We start from the raw sequence: 14,278 nt of genomic DNA on the forward strand, positions 1-14,278 counted from the left end.
ATATTTATATAAGCAAACACTTTGCCCAAATATTAAATATTAAAAAAAAAATCCCTTTAAAATCTCGCAAATGAAACTAGTTTATCTTCAGGATACCGTCGGGTGACATCTTTTAGTTGTGAAGATACCAGAATTCAAAATCTAAAAAGAGTAAGAGTAACTAAAAGGAAGGCTCCATCATTTTAAAAGTAGACGTTTGAGGATGTTGATATCTTTTTCGTTCTAATGAGAAACAATGTTTAATCGGTCAGATTAAATACTTCTGTAATTTATCTGTAATCTGTAATTTATCATGCATGATGACTTAAATTCGGTATGGTCTTGTAATATAGTTCGGTAATTTTCTAATATTGCAAGAAATAGCACCAATAAAATCTTTCATATCCAACATAGACCCAAAGTTACATTGAGAAAGAAATTAACACCATGAGAGTTGGAAATCTAATTACGTTTCAAGGATAGTGTGTATATTTTAAATAGGAATTTTTTTAAAAATAAGATGGCTTCGACGGAAATCTAAATATTTAGTAAAATAAGATGGTGTATTTTATTCCATAAGAATTTAATATTTAGTATATTTTTAAGAAGGTAAAATTTCTTTAAAAAATTAAAACGACGTAAAAAGTAAAAAAATATCCCAAAGAAAATCAAATGAAACTAATTTATCTTCAGGATACTGTCGGGTGACATCTTTTAGTTGTGAAGATACCAGAATTCAAAATCTAAAAAGAGTAAGAGTAACTAAAAGGAAGGGTCCATCATTTTAAAAGTAGACGTTTGAGGATGTTGATATCTTTTTCGTTCTAATGAGAAACAATGTTTAATCGGTCAGATTAAATACTTCTCTGTTCTATCTAGACCCAGAAACTTTTAAAATTATCTCAAAATATTCGCTTGAGCTAATTATCTGTAAAAACAGAACCAGTATCCCCTTTTATCACATCCCTGGCATTTAAGTCTCAAACTTCACATGCGAGACAAATCTGCCCAATTTCAGACGATTTCTGGCATAAATGGATTAAAAAGTCCACAGCTTCCGCTTGAGGAGTACAGCCCATGCAGTCAGTATCTATCCTAAAAATCCTAACTGCCTTCAAAACCAGTGGAATCCCACCGGGGCCGCTAGCACATCAAAAACGGTCTTCTCTAACAACAGCACACCTGCGTAAAGATGAAAGACCCTCCTTCTGTTTTACGATCACCACCCACCAACCCCAGTTACAAAACCCCATAAACACGAGAACAGTACGTCGAAGTATGGGGGAAGGTTTCTTGATTACCAATAAGGCACCAAGTGCGATTATTCGCGGCGTTATCTGCCCAGCACAGAACCTCTTGTTAATGATTTACAAAAGAAGGCTTGCAGAAGGCAGCCTCCGGCCCTCTTTTGTTTGCCTCCTAAGATCATTTACGCGCTCTTGCGCTTCTTCTTCTTCCTCCGTGAAGATGCTGAGTGAGTTGAAGTGAAAGTGAATCCGCGATAAGAAGGGGCCCAGACACGCCGGTGGTAATTTTTGGTTTCGCACCGTTGATGTTGTTCTGAGATTTGCGAAAGGGAAGGGGCCAGATTTGGAAAACAATAGGGTTTTTAAAGAGGGGCTAGGAAGGTACGGATGAGTTCTTTCATAAACCTGTTCCACTGCGATTAGATCTGCGAATTCAGATTGCCTGAATCGTAATGTGGGTAAAGGTTAGCTTTGTTCATTAGCTTGATTAATCTGAATTTTATGATGGAATAAAATGAAAGCATTATTTTAGGATCACTTTCCAATGAAAGTGCGAAAGTTTTCATTAAAAAAGAGGAATTAAATTTAACGACTTTTGGTAATAGTGTAGAGGAAATAAGCATTTTATCAATTCCGTAATCAATTCCTATCAGAAATGGTGCGATAATGAACAAATTAGTTTTATTCATGTCCAGTGATGGCACTTTTTATATTGTTCAAGACTGATTGCTTGGCTATGCTGTAATAAATTTGTTTATTATTATGCTGGATGAGAAAAGCACATTGGATATTATTAAAATGTTTCGATGTGGTACATCTAATAGATGTCCTGGTAATTTCGCAAAGTTGAGTGCGATGATGGAATAAAATTAAATCATTATTTCAGGATCATTCTCCAATGAAAGTGTAAAAGTTTTAATTAAAAAGAAAAGTTAAATTTCACGACTATTGCTAATATTATAGAGGAAATATAAGAGCCAGTTATAAAAATCCCTACTTATACGGCTTAGTTCTGTGGTAACAGGATGACTGGCTTTAATTTAAAAAATGTATAGAAGAAATAATCATTTCTTTCTTTCTTTCTTTTTCTTGTTCTATTATCAATTGATATCCTGAAATGATGCGATAATGAACAGATTAATTTCAGTGATGTCCACTGATGGCGTTTTTTATATTGTTTAAGGTTGATTGATTGGCTATGCTGTGATAAATTACTTTATTATAATGCAGGATGGAAAAAAACACATGAAAGATCATCATAACTTTTCGATTTAATTGCATCTTTTCAATGTCCTGATAATTTCGCTAAGTTGGGGGCACACAAGCACGAATAATCCTCAGACAATTATAATTTAAAACATTGTACCAGATAGCAATAAAATAAAACTTAATTCAACAAATAAAATTAATTGATTTACTGCAAAAATATTTTCAAAAATAGAATCACAATAAATTAGGAGTTTTAAAAGATATTTCTGTTGTGTCACGTACATGGAGCGTGTTGTGATTCCCCATAATACTATGCAATATCCCGGATTATAAGAAAATAAAAGATAGAAACAGATGAAGAAAGTTGTAGAAATATGTTTGCCATCGATCAGATAACAACTGAATTTCGTATGCATAATTTTTCTTTCTTTATAATTTGAAGCAATAACACGTTTAACATCGAATTGAGAACATATACTACATCGCAAAGCATGAATAGCAACGCTCAGATCTTGCTATGTTGCAAAAACTTAATTCGGCGATGGAGAAATAAGTTGATGAATTTCTGATGTCAGCCTTGTCGCTGAAATTAATAAGAAACCTACAGCAAACTAAATAAACACTTTTCGTTCGAATACGTAAAGAGAGTTTTCACTGTATCAGAGTTCAGAATATCAACTTATGCGCAATTTTTAGTACTAAACAGAATACATAAAAACAACAGTTTCAGTGTCTTAATGACGATAGTGTCTGGTGCGCAATATAATTTTTTACATATGCAGTATTCATTGATGGTTTAGCAATGCAAATAGTATGCTTTTCCCCCACTTATCGTGTTTGCTTTTAAAAAGCGAAGGGATTCCAAAACTTATAGACATTGCGACCCACTTTTTTAGAAATCGAATCTACAGCGATTCGTCTCATTCTCGGCGCATTATTTTCTTTCTTTATTTTTTTTAAAATTTTATTTATTATTTTGAAACGAACAGCACATGTTTTTTTCTAAAAAGGTTTTATGGACCAAAAAGGAAATTTTGCCAAAACAAAAACAAAAAACATTTAGTATTAAATATAGTAAATACTTACACACATAACAAGTTGTTTCGAAATTAAAAATCATATCATAACGAAACATATTATATCATATCGAACAATCATATCGAAAAGGAATTTCTAATTAGAAGAAGGGAATCTGAGCAGACATGAGCCTTTTATTTGTGTATTAAACCTGTTTTTTTTTATTTTTTTATTTTTTTATTGTGTTACTATTATAGGACATGATCCATTAAGACATCCATATTTTCCACAGCTTGTGAACCCTTGTATTTCTCCTCAGTTTTGTTTTAATGACTCGCTAACTCCATCAACATTTTTTTCATGGTAACACCACTGCCTAGTTTCAAGAATTATTTAAAAATCTTTTTAAAATCTTATTATAAAATCTTACTGGTAAATATCATCACAGAATATGTTTTATTTGTCGATATCTACTGCTTTTGCTTTGTATATATTTCTTATATTTCATTTTTAACGTTCCTTATAGTTTCAAAGAGCAAATTGGTGAGTTTCCCTGCTTTCCAAACAAATGAAGAGAAACAGAAAGGAAGAATATGCACGTGCATAAATTTCTATATGGAAGATGACCGTAAAATTTCGCTACACCAACATGATGGTAATCGAAAACAAGAATACTCATTTATCACACTGGCTAACATTAAAAAAAAAAAAAGACGGACCAAAAATGGCACTTTAAACTTCATATTCGATAACAATTTTAAGTAATTACAATCTCCTACTAATTGCATTTTGAAAGAGCAAATTTTAGAATTTTTCGAGTTGCCAAGTGAACGAAAAGAAATCAAAAGAGCGAAAAAAATATGCAAATGTATAAAAATTTTAGTATACGAAACGACAATAAACTTACTGGTGGTAGTCGAAAACAAGAATATTTTTCTATCACATTGCTTTAAAAAAAGTACCACGAAAATTGCACTTTTAAATTCGCATTAAACTCAAATTTCATTTTTGATAATGATAACAATTTTAAGTAATTACAATCTATTACTTGTTGCATTTTGAAAGAGCAAATTTTTGAATTTTTCGAGTTTCCAAATATAAGAAAAGCTATAGAAAGACAGAAAAAGAATATGCACATATATAAATTTCCACATGAGAAACAACGATAAACTTTCGTCGTTAGTCGAAAACAAGAAACTTCCTCAACCACATTAGTTAAACGGATGAACCACAAAAAACTGAACTTTCATATTTGCACTAAACTAAAACCGCATATTCAGTAACACTTTTAAGTAATTACAATCTACTACTAGTTACATTTTGAAAGAGCAAATTTTGGAACTTTCGAGTTGCCAAACGAAAGAATAGAAGCAGAAAGGCAGAAAAAATAAGCACACGTATAAATTTCCACATGAGAAACGACGATAAGCTTTCGCTATACCAATGTGTCTTCCCAAAACAAGAAAATTCCTCGAACCACAAGAATCTTTCATATTCGAACTGAACTGAAACCTCATATTGGGCAACACCTTTAAATAATTACAATCAACTGTTAGTTGCCTTTTGAAAGAGCACATTTTGTAACTTTTCGAGTAGCCAAATGAAAGAAAAGAAGTAGAAAGAGAGGGGAAAAAAATGCACACGTATAAATTTCCACATGAGAAATGGCGCTAAACTTTCACTGTACCAGCATGTCGTTAATCGAAAACAAGAAACTTCTTCAGACCACGTTAGTTAAACGAATGAACCAGAAAAATCGAACTTTCATATTCGCACTGAACTGAAACCTCATATTCAGTAACACCTTTAAGTAATTACAATCGAATTACAGAGCCGACGGAGCAGTCCAACTCTCTTGGTGAAACAGAATTAGAGAGCGCACAGGGGTAAGAAACCTGAAGAAAAAAAAAATCCACCCAAACTCTTCCTTCAAAATAAAATTATTAACGCCACTTTCTCATCCACATATACAGACACACAAAAATCGCGCATTCCTTTTTCTTAGTTAACACTTAAACCGGATCAAAAGGTACGAAGAGGCAGAAAGAAAGGGGAACTATGCGGTTGCTAATCCAATAGAAAGAGATTCCCCTATCTAACACTCCGCATGTGCTGTTTGGTGTATAAGGCACACGGGGTGTGCACGCATGCCTGAACACAGTCAGATAAAACCTCTTCGCACAATGGCTTCCTTGGTGCTTAATTAAGAAGGGCAAGGGGGTGTTGGAAGGGGTGGAGTTGTTCGCTTGCGGTGCATGATTAAATTACTACATTTCTTTCCCCAGTTTTAAGAGAGGTTGTAAAAGATAGCGATTAGGTGCGTTTAAAAGCGCGTTTTGGGATGCGATGAAGATGAGGGTTTGAAGAAGGAAGGGGGAAGGGATGTAAAAATTGGGAGAGGGTGGGCGAAGGTTAGGTATATGCGTTGTAAAGTAAGTTATGTATGAATGACAAAGAGATGTAAATCTGAAATTCGATTAATTTTTTTTTTCAAAATGTATATTAAAAATTCAGCCTATAATTTGGGGACGGGGAAGCACGAAGAAGAACCAAGAATTTTTATTCATATCGCTTTTTTAAATAATTTCGTTATACTTAATAATATGATTATACTAGATCAAGGATTTAGTTGGATAAATGAAATTTCTCTGTTTGAAGTAGATTTTACAACTAGCATTATGTTTTGTATTGTCAATAAAAATTGAATTTCAGAGTCGAAAAGCATATCTTGTATAAATTATAGTCTTCACAAGGCCAATCTAATTCATAAATAACTTTGCTACATAGAAAATTCATATGCGATAATAATATTTATTTATATGTTTTAATATTTCAATCAAAAATTTTGATAAGAGATAAGGCATTTTTCAAAACTCAATTGTTGTGAACGTTTCGAAAATACAGATATCAAAAGTAACCATGAAGAAATTATAAAAGCTATATTTGTACTAGATATTTAAATTTTAGTGAATTTTTAAAAATTGGCAAAAAAACTGTATAAAATAACCACAATTACTACCTACTAATCCCAATTATCAAAGATTAAATAAGTGATTCATTTTCAGTGTCAAATCAAGAAAAAATTTTTAATTAGATTTCATTAAGTGAAGTATATTATTTTTACTATTTGATGCAAGCCCTAAGTTTTATATTTAGAAAAGAAAAACAGAAAATAATCCAGGAAAAGGGGGGGGGGATCTGAAAAGAATTTTTCAATCAGCTTTCCAGATCTGTCCCAATAAAGAATATAAAATGTAAAAAGATGAAAGTATAGTTAAATTTGATAAGGGATTGAATAAAGGCAATTAAAAAAATTTATGAATATTGAGAGAAGAGGAAGTATGTCCATTTTATGTCCAAATGTCTGATACATTTATACATTAATGTACGAAAAAAAATATTACCATACCCTGGGCGTCGTTTGCCACTGATGACAGCTGAAGATTGATATTATATCCCATATAATACTTAATCTCCCTAAGTCACTGATTCTATTCGAAATGGCACATAAAACTGAAGATGTCTAATAACTCCATCATTATTGAGATATCTTTTTATTGAAATATATTTTATCCTTTCTTAGCAGCGAAAAATTAAACTTTTAATAAGAAAGATGCTAAAATGGCAATTAAATGAAGAAATATATATTAGCAAGGTTTTAAAAGTATTTAATAACAATTATGTTTATTAAAAATGTGATATGAATTTCGAGAAAATGCGAAATGAATCGAGATTTTTTATTAAAAAGTTAGTTTATACAGATGAGGAAAAAGAAACAAAATGTATGAAATTGGAAGAAATTCAGGTTTAGAAGAACAGAGAGTCAAATAAATCATTAAATCTTTTTATGTGTATACAGTGGAAGTAAAAATGCAAGCTCACAACTATTATTTATTGACAGATAAGAAAAATAAAACTTTCAAAATAAGTAGATCTCAGCAATATGATTTCAATATTTCTTAAAATTTTAAAATAGATCGTAATCGAGATCAAATGCTGTGTGATTTAAATTTCTCAACATGAATAAAAATATATTTCCCAAATACATTCGATGAAATATTTCAAATGTTCAAGTACCAAGTTTTTATTTTAATTTCTGAGGCTGCGTCTAAGAAATTATTTCCTAATAAATGTTAAAAAAAAATTGTAAAAAATATTTCCCCAAAAATGTAAAGTAAAAATTTTTCGAAATAGCACCATTAAGTAGTCACCTAATTAAATTTCAATTTACTATCTTTTATGTCGATTTCTAAAACAATCAAACAATCTTTTGAAATTCTAAACAAACCTTACTACAAACTTATGCGCCTGTTTTAAACATAAATCATGAGTCAAAGTTAATTTTTATACATAACTTACCAGTCCAGTTGAGCAGATGGGGGAAAAAATAAATAAAACTGTGTCTCTTACATACCCAATTTTTAATTCAAAGCACAGAGCGTTTGTTTCTACTCTTGATGTTAGAATAATTTTACTAAAAATATTTTCGAATATTTAAAATTGAACAAAACAATCAAACAATCTTTTGAAATTCTGTATCTTTTAAACAACCTTTTCTACAAACTTATGCGCCTGTTTTAAACATAAATCATTAGTCAAAGTTAATTTTTATACATAACTTACCAGTCCAGTTGAACAGGTGGGGGAAAAAATAAATAAAACTGTGTCCCTTACATACCCATTTTTTAATTCAAAGCACAAAGCGTTTGTTTCTACTCTTGATGTTAGAATAATTTTACTAAAAATATTTTCGAATATTTAAAATTGAACAAAACTAGATAATATAAAAACTTGATATTATAATGATGATACTGAGCGGCTCAACCTTACTGTACTTCTGTTTATCACCAAAAGAACTTCCGCGATCTTTTAAACAACCTCTTCTACAAAATCCCATTCCACCTGCAACTCATTCCCGGGAATCCCTTTTATCACCTGCAAGAGAACATCTTACACATATCTGCTTCGATACTTTTTTTCCCCCTCCCAAACACTCTCGAAATCTAGCAGCACTCGAGTCGAAAACAGAGTGAACAATCGCAAACCAACTGCGGAAGTGTGAAAGCTGCTCATTAGCATAATTTTGGGATCTTTCGCTTTGTGTTACAGTCCGGAAATTTAAAGCAATAGAAGCGGGGTGGGGGTACACGGAAGGGGTTGGGGGTGTCAGATAGATATTTTGTATGTAGGAGAAGGAACCGAAAATGAGAAAAGAGAGGAAATATTTTAATAAGGTACATTTCCGAAGAGAGCACTCAAGGGTTACTCGTTTTTTGGATCATTGACGAATTTGTGGTCGCCAATATGAGACGCCAATGGGTCATTCTTTGCTATTCTTGCTATTGATGAGAATTTATTTATACATTTTTTGTTGTTGTTGTTAGCAAGGTCGGATTATTAAATAGGGGGCCCCGAATTTCAGGGGTCTCCAGAATTTTTTTGAAATATTCTCAGGGTTATCGAATATTTGGCTTTCATTTCATTTTAAAGGGTCTTATACTTGAGCATATTCAAATTAAAATTAAATATTTTTTAGAGTTCAGAAAATTATTTTTCATGTTTCAGATTATTGTTTTTTTCTGTGTTATAAATACACTTGCAAATTAATCTGGAACATTTATTTTTATTTATTTATTTTAATTTTTCAGTTAGCCAACGGATGCACAGTTTAACAGTTCTGGAAAATTTCTTACAATCCATTTTAAATTTAAATTGAACAATTTTTATACATTATATGGTAATAGCAATTATGCTGAGTATAACCAGCAATAAAATGTTTTATAATTTTATTTTGTCGTAATATTTGTTGTCGACAAACTATTTATATTTATATGAAATAAAAAAAAAAGCAATAATATAATTGGTGTCGGAAGTTTGGAAGTTGAAAAAAAGTGCAAAACTTGTATTGACTAATAGTCTTAACAGAGCTAAATCTGATCTTGAGAGCTATTTAGGATATATGTACAAATCTCAAATTTCGTTATGTTGACCCGAAAATATTTATTCCTAAAATTAATATTAAAAATCAATACAAGAATTTAAATAAATTAAACACTCGTTCAAATATTAAGCAGTAAATTTTCAAAAGCAAAACTTTTATTAGAATTCTCAGCCACCCGAATTTAAGGAATTTTTTGAAGAGTTCCCCAATAATTAAATTTAATCAAATATAGTATAAAATTAACCAGTTTTTATTACAAATACAAACTTTTTTTTAATAAAAAAACATTTATATTATATTTCATGAATAAAGATGCAGTTAAAGTAATGTTACAGTTTGGTAGAAAATGATCTAAATTTAGTTTTAATGAATAGTAGAAAATTTTATCCTTTATTAATATTTAATAATCACTTAAAATACGCTATTATGTCATTCGTAAATTCAAGAGTGATATCACATTTAAATAAAGCTTAACAGTGAATCGAAATTAAATAAGAGAATAAACAGATAAAATATCGTAAATTTGTGAGAAGAAAACATAATAAATGGTTATTTAAGTTTTGTAATTTAGGAACAAATACAGACTTCGTTTTTAAAAAATAGTATTCAATATTATCATGATTAATTTAATTCGAATAACATTAATACGACTGCATGTAGTCTATACATAAAATATATTATTCTTGTATCGATCCATTACTGCTCGTGATAATCATTTGCAAGGTTTACTTACTTTTGTTTTATCTTTAGAAATAAGGATAAATAAAAAGTGTGATTTCTGAATGAAACATTTAATTTAAATTTGAAGTCATATAAGTCATATTTGATTGTATATCCATTTATGATTTAAAATCTATTTCTGTTCTTAGACCAAGTTTATACAAAAAATGAATATGAATCATTTATAAGTTATTAATTTAAAAAAAATTCATCCCCCCCTATTGATATTGAAAAATGCACCAGAACTACTCTTTGTAAGTGATTTTAGAACGACTAATGGGACCTTAATTATAGTTTAAGTTACTTTTATAGATAATTAAAAAATTCTCCAAGATTTATAGTTTTTAACTTATTTTTTAATATAAATAAATATAAAATACGAAGTACATAGTAAACTACTAAAAAAATTCGCAATAGGATTTCAAATTGAATTGATATTATCCTTTCTAATAACAAAATGATGTTTTTCTGACAAAAACATGTCTAAAGGCACCCTATATCGCCAAATGTGGGGGCCTGTCCCTTGGCTTTTATCCGCGGGTAGAGCAATGGAAAAGCGCGTCTTTTACGAGGGGTCGTAAAAGGCGGTCGTGAAGGAGTTTACGAGGCGGTTGATGGCAGCGATCGCACGCCAAGCCTGATGAAGAGCTTTTCACACGAGTTTTCATTTTGTGTACTTTGCTTTTAATGAGGCCCCGCTGCCCCTTGTTATCTGCTCCCCACCTCGCCGGCCCATATCCAGATTAGTCCGCCAGATCAAATCTTGCTTCCAAATTGAGCTGGATTCGAGAATAAGGAGTCTCTTCACTTGAAAATGAAAGCTACTTCTCCCCTACTACAATCTTTTTTTTCTCCCTTCCGCAGTATTTTCGTTTGGTGCAAAAGGAAATTTGTTAGTTTGTTTACTTGCTTTTTGAAATCGTCTGCAATATGTGTTTCGTTCTTTTTTGTGAGTGTGTTATGTATAAGGATATATATGGTCTATCTTCTTTTTAAGCCAAATTATTCTCTCAACTTTTTTTTTTCGAGTGTAGGAGAAAAACTCCAGTAAGAATGAAATGAATAATCAAGGCTATAAAGGATAGAAGAGGCGACAGTAAATTTCGTTTGTTTTGTACATTCGTATATATTTGGGTTTTTTCCCCCAACTTTTATTTTTTATTTTTTTTTGTGTTGTGTATTCCCGTGTACTTATTTTACGAATCTAAAAGCGAGATTGGAGATAGCTTTCTCCTAGTCATAAAAGAAACCCTTCGTAAATTTTCTCTTTAAAGGCTTTAAAAGCAAACATGTTTGTTAATTAAAATAGTTGTATTTTTACAAAAAATATTCTGAAAAACAATATTATCTATTTAATTAGAAACATTTCATTTAAGTAGATCATTCAATTATCCATTTGTCAGATTGTGGCTTTGTTGTAATATTTATTTTCACATCACAATTATTGAATAATGCATTGTTCATTTTTTTAGCAACTTTTAGAATTGTTCGTAAATTTTTTTTCTGCGTAACATGCTATAAATAGATTCTAAATTATCTTTATTATTAAAAACATTTTAAAATTTTTAATGTGATATATTAAAAGTTCAAAGCAAAAATAGTAGCGATTAGAGTTATTTGTGAATTTGTGGAAAGTTATGCATCGAAATAAATGTCATGCCATTTCCTTTCGTTTAAAAGTATCAGTGCAAAGAATGCTGTACGAATCCTCGTTGTTGTTGTTGAATCATGTTGAGTAGAAAATGAATAAAATACTTCACATAATCATTGATTTGAAAACATGAAGTAAATACACGGTACATTTTCAGATACAGTACTTCCAAAAATTGGTATTTGTACATTTGGGTATCGTTAAAAAAAAAAAGTCAGCATACATAGGCAATTAGTATCGTCAAATATATGGTTTCTTTTGTATGAGATATAGGAAGACAAATTAAAGTTTATTAGAAAAATTATCATTGTCTTTTTAAGATGGATAAAAGTGGCAAGCAGAAAAATAATAGTATATTCTACAAATGTAAAATCAATCATTTATTAAAGGAATTCATGTATTTCTCGGTTATTTATAAAAATTCCTAAAGAAATTTCAATTATAAAAAGTTCCAAAAGATTGAAGTGTGTTTTTTGATAATTTTTAATTAACTTAATTATAAATACGAAATTGCGTTTACTTTAAACAGTTAAAAAGTTGATTATGAATTCGGTTAAGTGGTCAATACCTTTCTCAATGTTTATCTGTCTTTCCTGCTGCCTAGCGTTGTCGGCAGCCACCTTGAGTAGGCCTTGAATGTTCCGGAGGAGTGTTTCGATAGAAGAAACCACTTGACCGGTCGGGGATCCGCCGTCCACTGTGAGGTGACTGAATGGAAACATTTGACTAGGAGCCAATCGCTCGCCGTTGGCTGTGCTGCTGACATCGGGGTGATCACTGAAATCTATAGTCAATACAAGAAAAGGATTAAGCAAAATTTCAAGCTTGAATTGCAGTTCATCTTATTAATGAAAAAAAAGTGATTAAATAAAAATATTAAGGATATACTGGTAATAAACTAATAATAGATTCAGCCCTAAATTTTAAAAAAAAATTGCTTTCAATATTTTTCAAAAACATAAATTATTATCAATCACTCTCTCTCTCTCTCACACACGCACGCACGCACACACACACGCACACACACACACACACACACAGATAGATAGATAGAGAGAGAAAATAATTTTAGGGCTAATCCATTAATGTTGAAAATCTTTTTAGTTTTATGTCCTATTATACATGTTAACTTGGATTTACTAATAAAAATTTTATCTTAAAATTGTCTCGTGTTAATACAGTGCTTTATATCGTTCGTTATCGGGGGAGAGAGAGAAAATGAGATAATTCATATTAAGACAATTTCAATTTTAAACATGAAGTACTTCTTATTGTTTCTAGGAACATGTCAAATCTTTCTAAATTCAATTAAAATAAATAGTTCATAAATACAGGTATTCGATAAAAGTTCCTTATTAAAGAAATTTTTTATTCAATTTTGATTTTTTTTCTTTCAATTAATTAAAAATTAACACATATTCTTGAAATTTTAGAGTTTATATTTTGTTTAAAACACTATTGTCTAAATAGAAATTAAAAATAATCACGCAATTTTTCAACCTTGTAAAAATTTCTCAGAATTTAGATAAAAATTCCTAAATTCTTTAAAGATATTTAAAATTATCTAAAAAATATTAATATTCCATTGACGATATTAACATTCGAATTTTGAATACTAGCCAAATATATAAACATACAACACCTATACAAAATATAAGTAAGCAGACGTGCTTAATGATAAAGTAATAATTATTATTAATAATAATAATTTAATATTTAATAAAGAGACCTTGATCTCTGTCATCATCATCATCGTCACTATAGTCATCATCTGCGCCATCATTATAGGCCCCTTCGCTGCCACTGCCCTCTGCACTGTTGAGGTGGACTCCAGGACCTCCTCCACCACCACCACCAACCCCGCCGCCTCCCCCACGGCTGCTATTTTGAGAGAGGTTGAGTACGGGACTATGACCGCTACCACCTGTTCATACAGAAGAGATTTCAATTAGCAGACGATCAGATCAGATTACACGCAGATAGGGGAAGAAAAAAATTAATATTTTTTTTTTAAAAGCGACGAAAAATTGATTTGATATGATTGGTGGAATACAAGGTATTTAAGAAAAAAAAGTGGTTCTAAACTGAATCGTAACTCTCAGATAGTATTTAGGAGTCATTTCAAGCGTGGTTAATGTAAATGAGGCGGAAAATCGCCACACAGGTCAGTAAATCGAATACTTGTAATATTAAAGATTACATGTTAAAAAGTATAAATAAAATGTATTTAATTTTAATAAATTAAATATCTAAAAAAGTTTAAATAAATTAAATATAAAAAAGTTTAATCAAAATTATTTTGTATCATTGAAATTCTGTACAAGTAAGTGTATATTACCAAACGTTAGACTTTATTAAGATACATTTGATAACATATTGCAATTTAATGTGATAATATCTATGATTAACGATATTTTCGTAAATTACTGTGAAATATTCAACTGATGACATGGCTATTACTTGACCAAAACTGATTAAAAAAGGGGGAATAATTCAGTTTGTAATGCATGTATT

General features: G+C 30.4%; 1 protein-coding gene across 2 annotated transcripts in view; it reads right to left on the reverse strand.

Annotated features, from left to right (window-relative positions):
- Positions 1 to 14,278, reverse strand: part of LOC129963732 (dachshund homolog 1-like) — a 238,170-nt gene that overhangs the window by 56,581 nt on the left and 167,311 nt on the right. For both annotated transcript variants that reach the window (XM_056078259.1, XM_056078258.1), the window contains 2 exons: positions 13,494 to 13,688; positions 12,333 to 12,548 (listed from right to left, as the gene is read on the reverse strand). In XM_056078259.1, coding sequence (XP_055934234.1) covers positions 12,333 to 12,548; positions 13,494 to 13,688 — 411 coding nt within the window. The remainder of the gene's footprint in view (positions 1 to 12,332; positions 12,549 to 13,493; positions 13,689 to 14,278) is intronic.

The sequence above is a fragment of the Argiope bruennichi genome, chromosome 3 (assembly GCF_947563725.1).
Source record: "Argiope bruennichi chromosome 3, qqArgBrue1.1, whole genome shotgun sequence".
Taxonomy (NCBI): Eukaryota; Metazoa; Arthropoda; class Arachnida; order Araneae; family Araneidae; genus Argiope; species Argiope bruennichi.